Source organism: Tachypleus tridentatus, chromosome 11, assembly GCF_004210375.1.
Source record: "Tachypleus tridentatus isolate NWPU-2018 chromosome 11, ASM421037v1, whole genome shotgun sequence".
Taxonomy (NCBI): Eukaryota; Metazoa; Arthropoda; class Merostomata; order Xiphosura; family Limulidae; genus Tachypleus; species Tachypleus tridentatus.
The window spans coordinates 73,460,675-73,479,665 of NC_134835.1; the positions used below are offsets into that span (position 1 = coordinate 73,460,675).

Below are 18,991 nucleotides of genomic sequence, written 5' to 3' on the forward strand. Positions count from 1 at the left end.
GTGGTAACGCATCTATAAGCAGCGATAGATTAAACGAATTAATGATAAAGGTTCATGTTACTTTCTTTACATTTTCACAGTTGAATGGCACATAAAAACTCAAGATCATTCTCATTTCCCGGTAAGAAATCTACCTTAAAATGCTGGAATTAATCTACTGCTATTAAGGTAACGAAAAAACATTTCTCAACCAGAATTTGAAATTTTCAATGAAGCCTCTACCATTACATTTTCAATTTTCATTTGTGAAAATATGAAGGAAAGAACACAAGCTTCGATTGCTGAATATGGTATGAACTAAAAATTTATCTAAGGTGAGGCAATATTGTCCAATTATGTAATTTCATGCTAGCATTACACATCTATAACGTTATACATATAACACAACTTTACGGTACTTTTGTAAAATATGGTTATTGTTCTTCAGGGCGGCTGGGGATTAGATTTCCATGACAACCTTACTACTGTGACAGATGCTTTAGGCAAGTATGCCACCAGCATTTTCACTGAAAAGGCTACAAAAATAATAGAGCAAAACCAGAACACTAAGGTGAGTAAATATTTTAATTAAAAATATTCTGTAATATATGTACATGCCTCAATCTTTACAAGCAAAAAAACAAGTTCACATATTTATGTAATCAGATGAAAAGACGTAAATTAGTGTAATTGTTTTTCCTTTGCGCGATATGAAATTAAAGGTTCATAATAAAAGTGATCTCCTGAAATGAAAAATTTAAACAACAATATATGAATGAATATTCAAAGCATCACTTTGTTCGGAATTTCGCTTCTTTTTATTTACATTTTTTATTTTTAAATTATTTTTTCATATTTTGAGCTCGTGATGCTTTGAATATTAATATATATTTTAACGTGTTATAATTTATCTTGAATGACCCCCCAATTTATGTTACGTACGTTAAATATTATGATTTCAGACATCCTGACATTGGAATTTAGAAGTAAATTGAATGTTAATGTGTGTCAAATTTATGATACTTACCAACAAGATAGATACACACAACTTTCTTTCTTGTCACAAATATATTTTAATATACAAAGAGCAAAACAACTATTAATAACGCTTATTACAAATATTAATTTATATACAAAAGATTTACAAACCTACTAGCAATGCTGAGTCTTTTATCTGATTTGGAACTGGATATTTTATTGACGGTTCACGGAGAACGAAATAACTCTATATTTAAACACCAGTACACTTCTCTTGACGGCTAGCCAGTTTGAAGTGCACTACGTTTTTGAACGACGACAATATCTAATGTCCTTGTAGGAATTCTAACACCCAAAGTTAATTTACTTAAACGGTTTGTAATGTTTAAAATATATAAACATTCCTGGTCAAATGTCTGTAGATTTCCGATTAATAAGCATTAGTTATAATTTTAGCTTCAAAGGTTTATAGCACACTAACAATATTATGTCTTTCATCGCGTTGCGAAGGCTACTTTCTATACCCATTAGAAGCGAGATTTTCGAATGTTCAGTTGGCAACAATGTAAAACATATATTGTTGGTTCTTACACTCGATAACCTTCTACAAATTTAGAGAACTGGCTAGACTTTTGCAATGCAGATTTAATTATACAAGTCACGCACATTTTGCCATATTAAGTCTGTCAAAATCAGTGATGTCGAGAAACCCACTTGTTGAGAAATTTATATGTAAAAACGGCTCGTTTGGGTTGAGAAAATATTTTACATAGAAGAGCGAACAACGAAGAAGGTCGAAACGTTGTTCGCTCTTCTATGTAAAATATTTTCTCAACCCAAACGAGCCGTTTTTGCATAAAAAAGTCTGTCAAAAGATAACGTAATAGCTGTTTTTACTAAAATATGTATATATTTATAAAACAAGAACAAAAACCAGCTGTTTTTACTAAAACAGGTTCTCCGAAGAACTTCAAAGAAACTTACTGAATGACTCTAAGATTAAAAAATAAAATGGTTATTTATCAAACAATATTACTGACTAATTTGTTAAAACTAGTGTCACTTTACTGAGTAATTTGACAGGCTCATACAAGTTTTAGTTAAAATAGTTACTTAATTTAACAATCGATAACAGAAAACCTCACGATTACGACTACGTGTATATCTTAATTGATCAATCCTATCATGTTAAGTTATTCTTAAACTTTGTCAAAAAGACAGTAATTCCAAATATTCTTAATTACTTTCTACTCTATCATCAGTAACATAAGTTGAATTAATTAAACAATCATTGTTTTATTTTATTACTCCCACGAGGTTTTTTCAAAATTTCAACAGCTGCAACTTATCATAGTGATATATATGAATATCACAACCTGAGAAAAGGCAATTCACTTTTGAAACAGCAAATTCCCTATTACACTTTATGTATTGTTCGTTTTATAGTTAAACACACGGCTACACAATTGTTTATCTTTGTTGTAACCACCATCAGTATCGAAACTCTGTTTTTAACCTTGTAATTTTACACACCGCTGAGTCACTTGGGGAGCCTTTCTTTATTCTAACCAGTTCCTATAGTATTTTGATTAGTTGTCGATTTTTGTCACCATCAGAATTCGGGAGACATACCGCTGTACTAGCGTGGTGCAACTACGAGTCACTGTGAGCAGTTTCATCATAATGGCTCATCGTACAACATTTCAAGTATACAATTTCCTAGAAAGATATTTCAGACGCTGAGTTAAAAAACTAATCAATCAATACCAAATAATTCTCGTGAAAAGTTTTGTTTTATTTTAAATTTCGGACAAAGCTAGACGAGGACATTCTGCGCCAGCCGTCCCTAATTACTTTTTTACCAACGAATAGTGGAATTGACTCACATTATAACGCCCCCAAGGCTGAAAGAACGAGCATGTTTGGTGTGACGGGGAGTCGAATGCCTTAAATATCTGGCCATGCCGGTCCTCGTGAAATGGAAACGGGTTTAACCCTAGTACACACACTCAAAAAAATTACGTTGCCTACACTGGGGGTCATTTTTGACCCCCCACCAAAAATATTAAAAAAAATTTATTTTCATATAAGCAAAGTATAAATTTGGACAAATATTTATTCTATACAATTTATGCATACACTCTGGGTAATTTTATGGTCATTGCAAGCCATTTTACTACATTTGATACACTTTGAAAAAGGTTTTTTCCTTGAATCACGTGCGCATATTTGACACCATTTCCTAACGTTCTCTTCAGCAACTTTTTGTCTTTTTGGAGGAATTACTTTATTTGTATCTTCTTCAGGCAGTAATTCATCAGTAAGCAACTTCAGAAATTCACGTCTTGCTCTTTTTTGGTACTTTGATGCGAATTCTGGATGGCGCTGGCGATAGAGAAGTAAAGCATTGTATGCGGCAGCATCAAGAATGTTATAAAATAGTGCCATTGGCCACCTTCTGGTCTTTCTTTTTGTGGAAAAGAATCTAACTATTTGGTCTAGTGTATCGACTCCTCCTTTGGTGGAGTTATAGTATGATATTATTTCAGGTTTTCCTGATTCATCATCGATTGAGGGCTCTCTATGCAACGTAGATAAGAATATTCTAGAATGCTCGAGAACATTTATAGAGTGTTCTAGAATGTTCTAGAACACAAAATTTCATATCAATATATTATTTGATTGTTTACCAGAAATGTAATTGAGTTTTTTAAACGGGGGTCAAAAATGACCCCCTATGTGGAAAACGTGTATTTCGACATTAGACAAGGGGTGTAATACCCCATTTGCATAAAATACATGTTAAACGTATTAGTATAGTATGTTATTAGTATAGATTAAATTAGGTACATTTTTAGGCCTGAAAGTCACACCTTTGATATCTCTATAACAACTTAAACACAAGTGGGCCCATTTTTGACCCCCACCGTGTGTATGAGGGTTAATCACTCAAGTTCGACCCTAAGAATCTGAGAAATTTTTTTGAGATCCATGCTTCTGATTTCTGTATCTAAGCCGTATTTTGTTTTGTTTTTACGTTACTGATAAGAAAAATTAACTTAAGATGTTGCTCTGGAAAATGAAAGAAATATTTAAACTTATTTCTTTTTTTTAAGTAGCCACTATTTTTGATGTTAGCACATCTTGCAGTGCATGCTGGGAACTCGTATGCCCCTCTACAAGCACCAAAGTACTACATAGACAGATTCAAGAATATAAAAAACACGAAACGTCGGAAATTTGCAGGTAAGTAATCACATTTATTTAAATATAATTTATCTTAAATAAGAAAAAACAAGGAATTGTATTTTAAAAGTACTGTTATTATTCTTCCACGAAATTATCAAATTATAAGTATAAACCAAAAATCATTCTTTCGTTTAAAAATAGCAGTATAATTTATACACACATTTCTGATAGTTTGTAATATGCTTAATTTTTGTAGAGAAGTTGTAAACCTGTCACTCCTTTGGTTCTAAAACGTAATGCAACATTCTGTCGTTAAGGTCGCAAACAAATCTGTAACACGAAGTTGCAGCGGTTTAAATATTCGTTACGAGAAATCAATGAGCAAAACAACTTCTCTTAAAGGTTAGGTAGGGATACACATTAAATACAAAACCACGTGTGTTCCGACATTAATAGATATTTTTCTCTGTTAAAATCCCAGAAAAGTACCCAATGTGATACAATAAGTTTGCAGGCCCATGTTGTTCATTCCTTCACAGATCGTTCAGTTATCCTTCTAACGATTACTAATAAGTATAGAATAAACTAAGCGAATAGTACTTTCAATATATTTTCTAATCATTTTTATCAACCGCTCATAATTTTTTTCCGACATGGCCAGGTGGGTTAAGGCGTTCGACTCGTAATCTCAGGAGCGCAGTTTCGAATCCCTATCGCACCGAACATGCTTGCCCTTTCAGCCATGGGGACGTTATAATATAACGGTCAATCCAACTATTTGTTGGTAAAAGAGTAGCCCAAGAGTTGACGGTGGGTAGTGATGACTACCTGCTTAACCTGTCTTACACTGCTAAATTAGGGATGGCTAGCGCAGATAGCCCTCATGTAGCTTTGCGCGAAATTCAAATAAACATAGTTTTATCAAATTTTCACCGAACCAGATCGACACATAATACCTTTTATTTAATTCCTGATGTAATCATAATTTACTTCTAATCTGACTCGCAGTGTTGCAAAGTTCTTTAGATAAACGTTTCGTGGAAACGCCCTCTAATGAAGTTTTTTACTCTTTGGTATTTACATATAAAATCTCTTATTAACCCATCATACAGAAATACCTCATCTTTCTGCAGTTTCAAATGTGAAATATTTTGAATTATTAATCTATTTATGTTGTTCAGTTTTATGAATGTTTAAATTTTGTTCTTTTTTTAGAATTAATGTGGCTTATAAGAGACACATCTCTGCTGGTCGAAGATACTGAGTTAATGTAGATCATATCAATCAAATACCGTGGGTGATTTTTTTCATGATCTGAACTTTTTATAGACGTCAAAAATCATCACAAATGATAGGTACAGGATTAGAACATCAAGAAGCCACATGTACCTGCTTCTGCTGCCCTCTACGTTAAGCGTCTGTTATGTACCGTTCCAATACATATTTGAGAAGGATATTCCCCTCTCTAACAAAGAGTGTAGTATGTGTCAACATATACAGATAAAAGTACCGCCGTGTATTGCAGCGTATAATACAGAATACAGCCATTTGTAGAGTCATTACTCAACGATGACCATTCATGATATTTGCATGACTGGGAAAGTTTGGAAAAGACCTTCATTAAAGCTGTACTGTGTGTGTGTGTGTGTTTTCTTATAGCAAAGCCACATTGGCCTGTTTGCTGAACCCACGGATGGAAAACGAAATCTGTACTGTTATGGGTTAAATACGGTAACTCATTATTTGTCCCCCACCTAAAGTATTCGTCGAGTCAACGCCTATATCATATGTGATAACAATTTAATATATTTTTTTGTCCGATAGCCCAAACATTAAATATGAAACGATATATCCAGTTACACGTCCCCCAGTGACTCAGCGGCATGTCTGCGGACTTACAACGCTAGAAACCGCGTTTCGTCACACGTGGTGGGCAGAGTACAGATAGCCTATTGTGTAGCTTTGTGCATAATTCAAAACAACAACAAATCGAGTTATAAACTTTAATAAATACCCCAAAATCTATATGCACTTTCAAGTAATAAACGTGATATAGGATTGAGAGAGAAACTGTTCATAAATCTTATCCTTTTTATTTATAATTAATATTAAATGCCATGCAAGATAATGGCTTTTTTTATAATCGATGATTGTTTTCGGTATGGTATTAAGTGTAACATTGTAAACTTAATATTACAAAAAATACTTATTCTGATAAATATTAGCAGCAAATACCACTTTAAAACTAAATAAAAAATCAAGAACATCAGTCTTGTACATTTGTACGTGCCCGGCATAACCAGGTGGATTAAGGCGTTCAACTGGTAATCTGAGGGTCGCGGGTTCGAATCCCCATCGCACCAAACATGCTTGCCCTTTCAGCCGTGGGGCGTTATAATGTGATGGTTAATTCCACTATTCGTTGCTAAAAGCGTAACACAAGAGTTGGTGGTGGGTGGTAATGACTAGCTGCCTTCCCTTTAGTCTTACACTGCTAAATTAGGGACGGCTAACAGACATAGCCCTCGTGTAGCTTTGCGCGAAATTCCAAAACAAACAATTGTAGTCTTAAAAAAACAAAAGCGATGGCTAATACAGAAAGTTTCGTAATTCCATAGGTATGGTTGCAGCGTTAGACGATTCAGTTGGTCTCGTAGTTGAAGCTTTGCACAAAGCTAATATGTTAAACAACAGCATCATCGTTTTAACATCTGATAATGGTGGCGCTGCTGCTGGTATCGACAACAGTGCAGCATCCAACTGGCCCCTCAGAGGTACCAAGTTCACATTGTGGGAAGGTGGAATCAAAGGCAGCGCCCTCTTATGGAGTCCCCTACTAGAGAAAGGTAGCGGACGAGTAGCTCCACAGATGATGCATATTTCCGATTGGTTACCAACCTTATATCATGCAGCAGGTAGATTGGTAATTTCAAACTTTCTCCCACGTCGTAAGTTTGTAGATTTAATCCATTGTTTGAAAGTTATCTTTATATAATTTTGTTGTTGTTGTTGTTTAGTATCGTGAATAATTTCTTTCAAACTGTTACATTTCAAGTTCGCAACTTTCAGTATGGAAACATTTTATGCTAATATAATAATAAGTTGGTAAACAACGATTTTCAAGTATAATAAAGAAATTTATTTTGGGGGAACATAGTACAGACCAATGTTCTGTCAAAACATGTAGTATGTTTCTTCCAAACACAAATCACTCTATTAAACTTATAAATCGTGATGATCACAGTATATAGCCCAATTTCACTTTGCTCTAAAACAAATAAACTAGTCATATCTGCTTCATGTTTCTTATCTTTTCCATTTTTTCCATAATTATCCATCTTATAAGTATTTAATTAATATTTTGTGTGACACTTTATAAAACGCTTGTCATATGCCAAGGTACATGCACACAATCAGTGATAAACTCCAAAAGTTTAGTGATACAAGAAAACATTTCCAGTGTTGTTTAATAAATTACAGTTTTGAGAGTAAATTACAGCATCTAACTAAAACCACAGTTAAAATAATAGGGCTATGATACCTTATATCCATTTTCACATCTTATTTTTAGATGTATGGATCGCATTGAAATTATCTAATAATGAAGAAATTTTGAGTGATGAGAAATAATACAATCCATCACTTTGGTAACAACAGAATTAAACCTATAGGTCTTTAATTTCAGGAATTCTCCTTTAACCCCCCTCATCATAAAAATAAGGACCACAACAGCACGATTCACATTATCTACAGCCCACTAGTGGTACAGCGTTAAGTCTCAAGAATTATAAATCTAAAAACTGGGTTTCCGTGCCCATGATGAGCACAGCAAAGATACTTTGTGTAGCTTTGCATTTAAAAATAAACAGATTCACTATTTGGAATGTTCCCGCTGTTAATTAATAGATTCAAGGAAATTAAAGCATTTCAAAAGCTCATTTTCAATAAAAATATAATTTAAGAATTCTCCAATCCTATCTTTAAAGAAATTGACCAAATAACGATAAAATTTTCCCTTTTCTCAAAGAAACAGTCGTATTGTTTGAGTGATTTAGACACACTTTTCTTTTTTATTGTAATTTTACTTTATCAGATTTGGTGTTCTGAGCAAAGAGGGTCTTGTATTTCTTCTAATCTTTACACCAGCTTCCCTCACTTCTGTCTTCCCCCCCCAGTGGCTCAGCGGACTTAAAACGCTAAAAACCAGGTTACAATACCCGTTGTGGACAGAGCACACATAGCCCATTGTGTAGCTTTGTGCTTAATTCAAAAACAACAAAAAACAACCCTCACTTCTTCTTGTATATTTCAGTAAACCACAGCATCTGCTGTGTTTCAGTAAATTTCACGTAATTTTAAACTTTTCGTTTTTTTTAATCTATTGGAAATTTAATCTTCCATTTCATCCATTTAGGGTTTAGATTTTATTGTAACATGTGCAAATGAGATAAATACATATATTTTCCACCTGGTTTATTCGAGTTAATCAACTTAACTTTTCTCAAAACGGAACATAATGCTTTTTAACATGGAAATTTGTTACAATAAAACATCAAAGTCACAATCGTGTGATTTCTTGTATTCCAAAGCTCTTGAACAACTAAATACCTAACAGTGTTTTCCTGAGTAGCCTCTCTTTCATAACCAAGAGCAAGGTTTAGCATATCATCTTTTCTAGGAGATTTTCAGATGCTGGGTTAGAAAAACATTCAGTCAGTACCATAAAATTATCTAATATCGTATAAAAGGAACACGGGTTTAATCATTCAAGTTTTCAGAAATTAGTCTTCCATAACATAACAGTATCCAGATGCATCGCTCACACGGGGGCCGTTTCCCAATTCTATTTGACAGTACTCCATATCCTCAGTTGGCGTCTAAAAACATCAGAGTAGAAAACTTGAATACATAATTATTTTTAGGTGGGATAAAGAACTATGGGCCCAAGTACAGATAACTCCAAATAGCTTTATGCAAAATTCAATGAACAAAGAAATAAAACCAGGCTTAAGAATAAACTTCTCACTAAGTTAGCTTCTTTAAGAATAGTATTTATTTCTTTATTTCAAATACGTCATGTTAGCATTTAGGTTAAAATTAAACTGAATATGTTCAGGAATGAAAGCTTAAGTTTAACAATTTTTTTCTCTATTTCTCTTATTTAGGTGGCTTGGTTTCTGATCTTGGGAAATTGGATGGTGTACAACTCTGGGATGCACTCTCTCAAAACCTCCCATCACAAAGGACTGAAATACTCCACAATATTGATCCCATCTGGAAAGTGGCAGCCTTAAGAGTCGGTGATTTCAAACTTCTACAAGGTACAGTGTTTGATGGCAAGTACGATAAGTGGTTTGGCCCATCTGGAAGAACGTCAACTAAGAACAAGTACCACATGCACAATACATCTGAAGATATTCAGCAACTTCGAAATATGTGCCTAAATTCTGTGACAGCCAAATATTTAAAAAAGATAGGAAGAAGTATTTCAGCAGAGTTCTGCTCATTACCAGAAGCGGCCCATATTCAGTGTGAACCTAAACCAACTAATGCTTCTAGAAACTGTCAACCAAACAAGAATCCTTGTGTTTATAACATTAAAGAAGATCCGTGTGAGTACAACAATCTTGCGCAAATACATCCAGAGGCAAGTGTTTTTATTTAACATTTAATACAATAATTACTGGTATTCGTTTAATTATCGCATACAGCAAATTGTTATAAAATACTCGCCATTATTATATCATCTTCTGAACAATAAATTACAACAAATGTCACTAGACACAATTAAAGTAATTCTTCATTTGTAACATGTAAATCCATCACCAAATCTCTCAAAATACGACTCTTAAAAAAATCTCTTATTTTATTTTACTTTTATTTTACAGATTACGAGTTCGTTATTACAGCGACTTCAAGAGTTCAACAAAACAGCTGTTACCCCAGGCAACAAGCCAGCTGATCCATTTGCAGTTCCATTGTTTCATGATTTTACATGGGTGAACTGGATGGATAAGCATTAAAACATTTTTATCTTTCTCGTTTTTGTTACTTTCAAAAAATTATAAGCTTTAAAAAATATTATTTAGATCAATGTTTTAGGCATCTCTTTGAATTTTCAAAAATACTTAAATATATAAAGTAAATTTCCGCTTTCTAAAAGTGAGCAATTAAGTAGGTTTCCCTTATTCTGAGTGTTTAAAAAGAAATTACTATGAGCAAGATAAATATAGCTGGTCTTAAGTATTAAAAAATAAATTAAATTTATAATACTTTTTAACCTAGTCCAAACGAGAACTGACTCACTGGAACAGCGATAAAAATCGCGGTAAAGTGTGCAAGAAAATAGATTAATGTTCTGTAAGAACAACAGAAAATAACTATTAATCTCATGTCATCGCATTAACTTTTAAATGAATGTTTTCAATAATAATGTACATTGTGAAAGAATTCTTAAGAATATTTTTGCTGAAGACGTTATATCTGATCTTGTGAACTATGTACAACTATTGTTCTGACATTAGATTACATTTACTTCTTACGTAAGTATGTTTGTTATTTTTACGACAAGTTTTTGTGCCCCTCTCTAGCTTTTCCTCGCTAGAATGTTGGAGCACAGTTGGCAACCTCATCTTGTTGGTTTGCTGTTTTTAGTTATTGTTCAAACCACCAACAAATACCTCTCTGAAAAAGAACTGGGTATTATTCACTTTCTTTATTGCTTATTGGAGTATAATAGATATTTTAATATTGCTAATGATGAAAGTTTGTGTATTAGTAGAACACTCCTGAAAAACGATTAAAGATAGAAAATAAATTTAGTGTTATGAAGTCGTTTATTACTAATATTATTAATTTATTTATTACTAATATTATTATTGTTAATATTTATTTTTTGATTTAGTGGTGCTTTGAAACCCAGATTTACGAAATTTCCTTAGTTTTATCTATCATCATAATTATTAAATTTGAATTATATTTGCATTAGTTTTTGTTAACTTTGTTTAACATAAATATTTTACTCATGAAATAATACCAAATTGTTGGACTTGTGGAATTGATTCCACATGAACTCTGTAACCTGAATTTCCTCTTCCAGCTACATTATATTTTAGGAGAACCAAATGATATAGTGGATAAAAAGTATAAATCATATTTTTTTTACATCATCTTATTCCGACTACAAAAATTTAGTGTAAGCATGAAACTTTTTAGTCGATATTGTATTAAAATATGAAATCCAAAATACTGTATAAGCATTAGTAAAAATTACAATGTTTATTCTCTATCGTCACTTTATTCAAATTTGAAAAGCTGTAAAAGAAAAGTTGTGTTTACTGTAACATAAAAAAAATCGAAGTTGAATAACATTTTATTTAAATTGTTTTTCAGTATTTTGTGCTTGTAAGTTGAAACATCTACTAATTTAATGTTAACTATAATTTTCAAACACACATAATGTGGAAAAATTTGATAACTTTTCATTTGACAAGGCTTTAACTCTTTTAATTTCATATTTTGTCGTAATTATTTGCAGTGTAAAACAATTGATAATTATTATGCCGATTAATCAAGATTATTATTATTTACCCCTCAAAATATCTTGAAAGACTTTTAAAAATTTCAATTTATTTAATCAATTATTATTTTAATTGGTATCTGTATAATGATTTTTGATAATTAAAGTAGCGAAGTTTTATGTATTAACCCTAAAGAAGCATCATTGGTAAAACGTTGGTTAAAATAAAATTTACTTGGAGTGAAAAGATCATTTTTTCCAAATCACCAAGAAAATGTTTCGGAAATTTTATTGTGTTTAGTTTTAGTGCTATAACATTTATCTTTCATAATATTTCTAAGATATTGTGAAAGATTTTTAAAATTCAAGATTTGTTCATCATTTTATCATTGGTTATTGTTAAGCACCACTTAAAAGAGGTTTTGGTAATTAATGTAAACAAAAAAAAAAGAAATGTTTTAGAAATTATATTTTGTCCCACTAGTCCACTTGATGCTTCATATAATGTTTTTGTTTCTAATTAGTGAAACATGATCATTATACTTAAGACTAAAAGTTTTTAGTTTTATGGATATTTTAATTTAGGGATAACTCTTTTCTTCAAATGTAAATGTATGACTTTTGGAAAAATTATAAAATTAGATAAAACTCGATGCAAATGGTTGTAATGTAGTCGCTATTTTGATAGTAACTAAGCTTGATCTTTTACTGAGACAAATGTTTCTCACTTATAGCATGCAATATTTATCAAACACCAAGAGAAAAAGCCCAACAATTTCTAATTAGAAAAGAAAGAAATGTTACCGTTATATTTAATGCGGTTATCTCGTGTCGGTTTTTTTTTTTCGAATTTGTTTTGTGTTTTAATCTCGAATAAGAATCATATAATCGTGTATGTAAGTATGTAATTTTGAAAATTTAAATAAATCGAATTTTTGTGTCAAAGACACTTTGGTCAGTGTAGTTTTTGTTAACTAAAATATCAAAACATTTGATTTTTTTGCTCTTTTTCCACTTTACTAACATTCAGCGAAAATATTGAAAAGGATTACTCACTTCTTTAAACACATATTTAGTAACACTGAACGTTTTCTTTTTAGGAAGCTTTTCAACAGTGGCGTGCACATAGGTGAAGCACCCGCGGCAGCTGCCTAAAGGATTCGTCTGACTAAAACTCATGAAAGCGCCAACTACGAGATAAATAAAATTAATAACGAAACTAGGTTTTTATGGAACTCGGCAGCCTTCAAGCTGCCAACACTTCTGGACAGGTATTCAGAAAACGACGTTTCTTATAACTTCCATAATCCGTCTTGATCTGAAAACGAATTTCGATAGCAACTCACCCGAAATGTCGTTGCTTTTCGACTCCTTGTCCACAGGACTCGCTGTTTTCAAAACTGTTGAAGTCCATAAATAACCTTTCTTCCCCAAGAAGACAGGGCCTATCTAATCAGTGAAAGTATGAGATGATAATACTCAGTCCCAACTCGTATAGGCCTACTTTTACGATACACTAAATTAACAGTTTCAGTCTCGTGTATCAGGGATTTGGCTGATTCACAGTTGCAACTCTGGAAAGTCCCACTTGTAAGCATCAATTTTAAAGTATCCACTTCTGTCTTATTACATTTCACAAACCAATTGGAGTCATGGTTTTCTTTTATTCATACTAAAATTCAGTATATCATTTTACTTCATTATTAGGTTCGGGGTGTGTATGTAAGGAATACTCATGTTCGTAAATGTACGCACAGGATTGTATTTTAGTCTGAAAATAATTCAACAAACTATTATTCACATTTTTTAGTTTCATTCAATTAATTTTTAACATTTGTCATATATAAGCTTGATGTTGTTGTTGTTTTGAATTGAGCACAAAGCTATACAATGGGTTATCTGTGCTCTGCCTACCAGGGGTTCGATTCCCCTCGGTGGGCTGAGCAGATAGCCCGATGTGGCTTTGCTATTAGACAAAACAGAAACAGAAACTCTGCCTACCACGGGTATCGAAACCTGGTTTTTAGCATTGTAAGTCCGCAGACATACCGATAAGCCACTTGGGGGCAGCTTTATGTTAAGCAAAACTTTTCACTCTTAAATTACAACGTTTTGCAGTTTATGGAATGAAAATTTTATCAAAAAAATTTCTACAAAAGATAATTATTTTTGTGAGAACTTATATTTCATTAATAATTTCATTTCTAATGACAAAGTGTAAATCAAATTTTTAACATTTGCATTAATATAAATAATAATAACTTTCGTAAACAACTTCTTTTACCATTTGTAAAAAAATAAAATTATACCTGATCATTCATTATATTGAATGATCTCGGTAGGCTCAGCAAATGGCCTGATGTGGCTTTGCTATAAGAAAAAAACACACACAAGTACACACATACTGAATGATTGGCTTTATCTTAAGAGTGTTACATTTCCAAAAAAACATTTTTGTCAAAGAACTTTTGTATTCCTGAGTATGAAAACGACACCAGATCGGCTCTTTATTTTATGTACATAAATTCGAATGAAAACACGTATTTATTTTTCATCATAAAACATGTTGCAGTTTACTAAAATTATATTAAAAATATTATTCAGTACTTACCACCTCGCACCTCTTATATGTTATCAAAAGTCCGTGAATAATATTTTTAATGTGTGTTCTGTAGATGTGAATCTCGTAATCGTGTCGTTTACATATCTGTACTAGTATAGTAGTGGATGGAATGCTGTGTTAATTGCTTGCGTTTCAACTTGTGTCATAAAAATATTGGCTAGAACTGGTGATACTGGTTTGCTCATGCTTAGGCCATTTGTTTGTATATAGCTGTGGTTGTTGAACATGAAGTTTGTCTTCATCGTGGTGAATTCTATTCGGTGAGCACATTTGCTCTAAGAGATCATTTTCTTTTATTTCGTAAAGACCGTTTTCCATAACTACAAGTAAGTTCTTATTTTTTGTATCTTTATTTATAATTACAAATTTACATATGGCTTTTCCAGTATCACCTTTTCTGCCATTTACTTACTTTTGGTAACATATAAGAGGTGTGAGGAAAAGCCATACATAAATTTGTAATTATAAATAAAAATACAAAAAAATAATAACTTACTCGTAGTTATGGAATACATTCTTAACGAAACGTTACAAAATATTCTATGAAACCAATTAGCCCTTCAGTTAAAAACAGTTCTCCAGTAGTGGTAATCGAATCCCGGTCGCACCAAGCATGCCCGCCCTTTCAGCCGTGGGGGCGTTATAATGTGACGGTCAATCTCACTATTCGTTGGTAAAAGAGCAGCCCAAGAGTTGGCAGTGGGTGGTGATGACTATTTGCCTTCCCCTCTAGTCTTACACTGCTAAATTAGGGGCGGCTAGCGCAGATAGTCCTCAAGTAGCTTTGCGCGAAATTCAAAAACAAACAAACAATCATTACGTTTACTATACTATATAACACTAAATCACAACTATGTGAATACTTATACAAAAGGAACTGCCATACATCCTTGATGTAACTTGATTCATTTCTAGTGGTTTTCAACTAAGAACTTGCGTTTATAATGTACAGCGTTTACATCACTTTGTATTGTATTCTCAATATTAGTATTGTAATTTAGATATTCATGTGTTTAAACCCTTTGATAGTTTATAATTAAAGCATTCATCAGATACATAGTATTTTAACCAGGTTACTAAATAAATATTAATTTATGAACCTCTTTTTAATTTGATAAGGCTCTAAGTATAATCATTTCATTTTTGTTTTTATGATTCCTAGTTCAGAACCAAAAACTTCAGTTTAAGTTCAAGTATCACCTAGAACACTAGTGTGAGAGTATTTCACAACTATCATGGTAGAAAAACATACATCAAATCTTCTAAAATACAACTTGTGACTGATCAATTGTGGAAGAGAATTGTAAAGTTGCTTTAAGGACTTTGGTTTCATCTTTAAAACAGTCATGACATGCTGGATGCAGTGGATATACTTTGTTTTGTATGTGTGTGCATGCCCAATTATGTATTATATATTTAAGCTTATGTTGTAATTAATTATTTTATAGTAGAATGAACATTTCAAAGATGAAGCTGTACCTCCTTATGTTATTTTACTTGTCTACTAGAAACATTGTTTTGTTTGATGCATTTCACCACTAAGACCTGCTGTATCTTTAGCACTGGTGTCAAATCACTTTTTTTTTTTTTTTGCAGATTGAGTCCTAACTTTCTAGTTATTGTGGTAATCGACAACTGTGCATCTCATTTATTGAGTTCCAGAACACTGCTAGATCTCTGAACAGAAACTTTTGATTTTGATTCTTTAAAAAGTTGTTTTCTAGCAGAAGATATGCATTCTTACTAAGTGTCATTTGAAGTAGATTCCATAAGCAACATGTGTACAAACAATTGTAACAATTATTTAAGATTCAAGCTGGATAGTATTTTCGAATGAACATTCTGGACCCCTTTAAACTTCTCCAAACTGAACCTTTCAGGTAATTTATTTGGTCTGTGTCGAGTTGTTGGTTTTCCTGTTTTATATGTTTTGCCAACCACACAAAACATGTACAAAATAGAAAAGAAATTTTAAAAAATCCAATATACAGTTTCTTGTGTTGTACCTAAAGCCTTGCAATTTAAGTATCCCGTTCCCACATACAATCTTTGGGTAGATAGTCAAAATCTTTCTTCTCCTGCCTGGTTGATTACTTATAAAATTAACAATCTGTTCTCTACTTAGGTTGTAGCAGCACTAGCAGGTGCTAATGCAAATGTGGAAGCCCATCATCCTAATGTCGAAATTATAGCAAATGTCATAATCCAAAAAAAAAAGCTCTGATGTTACCTGTATATATTAAGATATTCATATAGACATACATTAATACATTGTAAGGTATTTCTCTTCAGTCTGGGAATTTTCTGAAAAACATTATTCACCCCAAATCCCCATTCACTCACTCTAAAACAGTCCAAAACTGATAACCGAGTTTTCACAAAATAAAGAGTATTGCATAACAAACTTCAACTTTTCCTTAATAACATATATATGTCACCTGCCACTTTAAGATCAGAAACCATTCTCCAAATTCAAACACCAAGAAAAGGTATGATGGTCAACAAAGTGCAAATACATCACCAAGAAAATATATGATGGTCAAAAGACAGCAAATGCACCATGATGAAGCTGTGTTTGATTATCAACAAAGTGCATCACCATGATGCTTTCTTTAACAGTCAACTGCATTTTTAGAATGTTGCCTTTTTTCTTATGGCAAAAAGAGAACACGCAATGCCTTTGGTGTAGGTTCTGTATCTTATTTATACTTGAAAAAATAGTAAGTTTTAGAATATGCTCCATTTTAGTTCTTTGAATAGCAGGATTTAACCATCACTTTACAATGCATCCACAGCCACAAAGGAAAGAGCACAGTTATATTATTTTGCAGCAACAGAACATAAACCATGAGCCAACAAGTTCCACAGTATGCCATGCTAACCAACAGGCCACATCAAATCCAAGAAAAGAAAGAGTTATGTTTTAAAGCAAAGCTGCACTGGATTAGCTACTGTGTCTACTATGGAAATTCAAACCCTAGATTTTAATGTTTTAAGTCCAAAAATTTGCCACTATCACACCAGGAGAAGTATAAAAACTTTTGTGAAAATACATATTTCTAACACAAGAGTGGATGGTAGATAGCTTCATATTTCATGTTCTCCTAATTCAGACCATTCAGACTAGATTTACTTTGAGATATCTTTATATTATTGAATATATATTTCACATTGTTTTTAATTCTAAGCTCACTGTCTTAGTTAAAATTCAAAATGTCTGCAACAGTTATATATACTCAATAATATAGTCACATATAATTACTTTTTATCTCTGGCAATCTATTTTTTTATCCTCCTTCAAACGACATGTAAATTTATTACTGTTGTATATGAAAAAATATATATACATATATGTTCACCACAGTTATATTTATTGGTCTGATATCTTTACATACACATATATAAAAATTACATGAACAGATTAGCCAGCCATATCGAGAAGGCTCTGTAAGGAAGTAGGGACCCAGGTTTTCTCATTATATACAAATATGACTCCTCTGTCTAGGTAGAGTAACACCTGACCAAACCGGTACACTTGTTTTCCTTCTTGAAGACGGTTTGGGATGGGTACAAACAAGATATTTTTCTCTGAAGCCTACAAAAAAATATATTCTATTGTAATTGTTATAATTTTATTTTTCAAGCTTTTCCATGAAAATAATGCAAATTTTATTTTGCAAAAAATTTAAAATCAAGCCAATTACAATGAAAAACCCAATAAAAACAAGACTGACATTAAATAGCTTGTTTATTGGATAAAATGTTTAATTCCTTCAAATTTAACTCATGTCACTAAAGTAGGTGCCAGTTTAACCTTTTCCAGAACACTCAATGTAATAGTACACATAAACAGTATTGCAAATTATATGCAAGATTACTGATGGCTGGAATATTTTCCATTAAAAAAAAAAGTCAAATCAAATCAATAGCAAACTGATAACATGCTAAATATAACATACTGAGATAACTTTAAACAACTTACCTTCTTCTCTATCAGATCTTTAAAACTCATAGCCAAGGCTGCTACAGAAGAAGAAGAAGCTCGTATGGAAGAAGATATACCCTAGAAGATATCAGTACTATTTATCTAATAATACATCAATTATTAAACCTCTTCAGTGCTGTCTACTGTATAGCACACAATATCAGTACTATTTTTCTAATAATACATCAATTACTAAAACCCCTTCAGTGCTGTTTACTGTATAGCACACAATATCAGTACTATTTTTCTAATAATACATCAATTACTAAACCCCTTCAGTGCTGTCTACTGTATAGCACAAAATATCAGTACTATTTTTCTAATAATACATCAATTACTAAACCCCTTCAGTGCTGTCTACTGTATAGCACAGAATATGAGTACTATTTTTCAATTAATACATCAGTAACAAAACCCCTTCAGTAAAGTAACCACATTTAGTTCACAACTAACATCACAATAAAAGTATTCATGTTTATTCTTTCAAAAGAAAACTAATTTTACATCCATCCTTATGATCAGCACAAAGTCCTTAAACCACTCACCTCATAGTCTTTCTTGCTCCTTATGGTACTGCCCAATACATCTAAACCCTGTTGACGTTCCACATTAGTAAGATACGATATACTTTCTCTTGCCCCAGCCTGAAAACCCATCATTCCTTGAGTAGCTGATACAGCTCTATTCATGATGTCCAGGGCTTTCTTAAACTGATCTG

At 32.3% G+C, this 18,991-nt stretch overlaps 2 protein-coding genes across 4 annotated transcripts in view; one reads left to right on the forward strand and one right to left on the reverse strand.

Annotated features, from left to right (window-relative positions):
* Nucleotides 1-12,610, forward strand: part of LOC143232460 (arylsulfatase B-like) — a 28,800-nt gene extending 16,190 nt beyond the window's left edge. For 2 of the 3 annotated variants that reach the window (XM_076467943.1, XM_076467944.1), the window contains 5 exons: nucleotides 428-550; nucleotides 4,077-4,203; nucleotides 6,765-7,061; nucleotides 9,312-9,793; nucleotides 10,035-12,610. In XM_076467943.1, coding sequence (XP_076324058.1) covers nucleotides 428-550; nucleotides 4,077-4,203; nucleotides 6,765-7,061; nucleotides 9,312-9,793; nucleotides 10,035-10,169 — 1,164 coding nt within the window. In that variant the 3' untranslated portion in view covers nucleotides 10,170-12,610. Of the gene's footprint in view, nucleotides 1-427; nucleotides 551-4,076; nucleotides 4,204-6,764; nucleotides 7,095-9,311; nucleotides 9,794-10,034 lie in introns of all 3 variants that reach the window. The other variant, XM_076467942.1, reaches the window with a different exon arrangement.
* Nucleotides 12,611-17,640: 5,030 nt separating this feature from the next.
* Nucleotides 17,641-18,991, reverse strand: part of LOC143232459 (tuftelin-interacting protein 11-like) — a 75,611-nt gene continuing 74,260 nt past the window's right edge. The window contains 3 exon segments of the mRNA XM_076467941.1: nucleotides 17,641-17,883; nucleotides 18,271-18,351; nucleotides 18,819-18,988. Coding sequence (XP_076324056.1) covers nucleotides 17,710-17,883; nucleotides 18,271-18,351; nucleotides 18,819-18,988 — 425 coding nt within the window. The 3' untranslated portion in view covers nucleotides 17,641-17,709.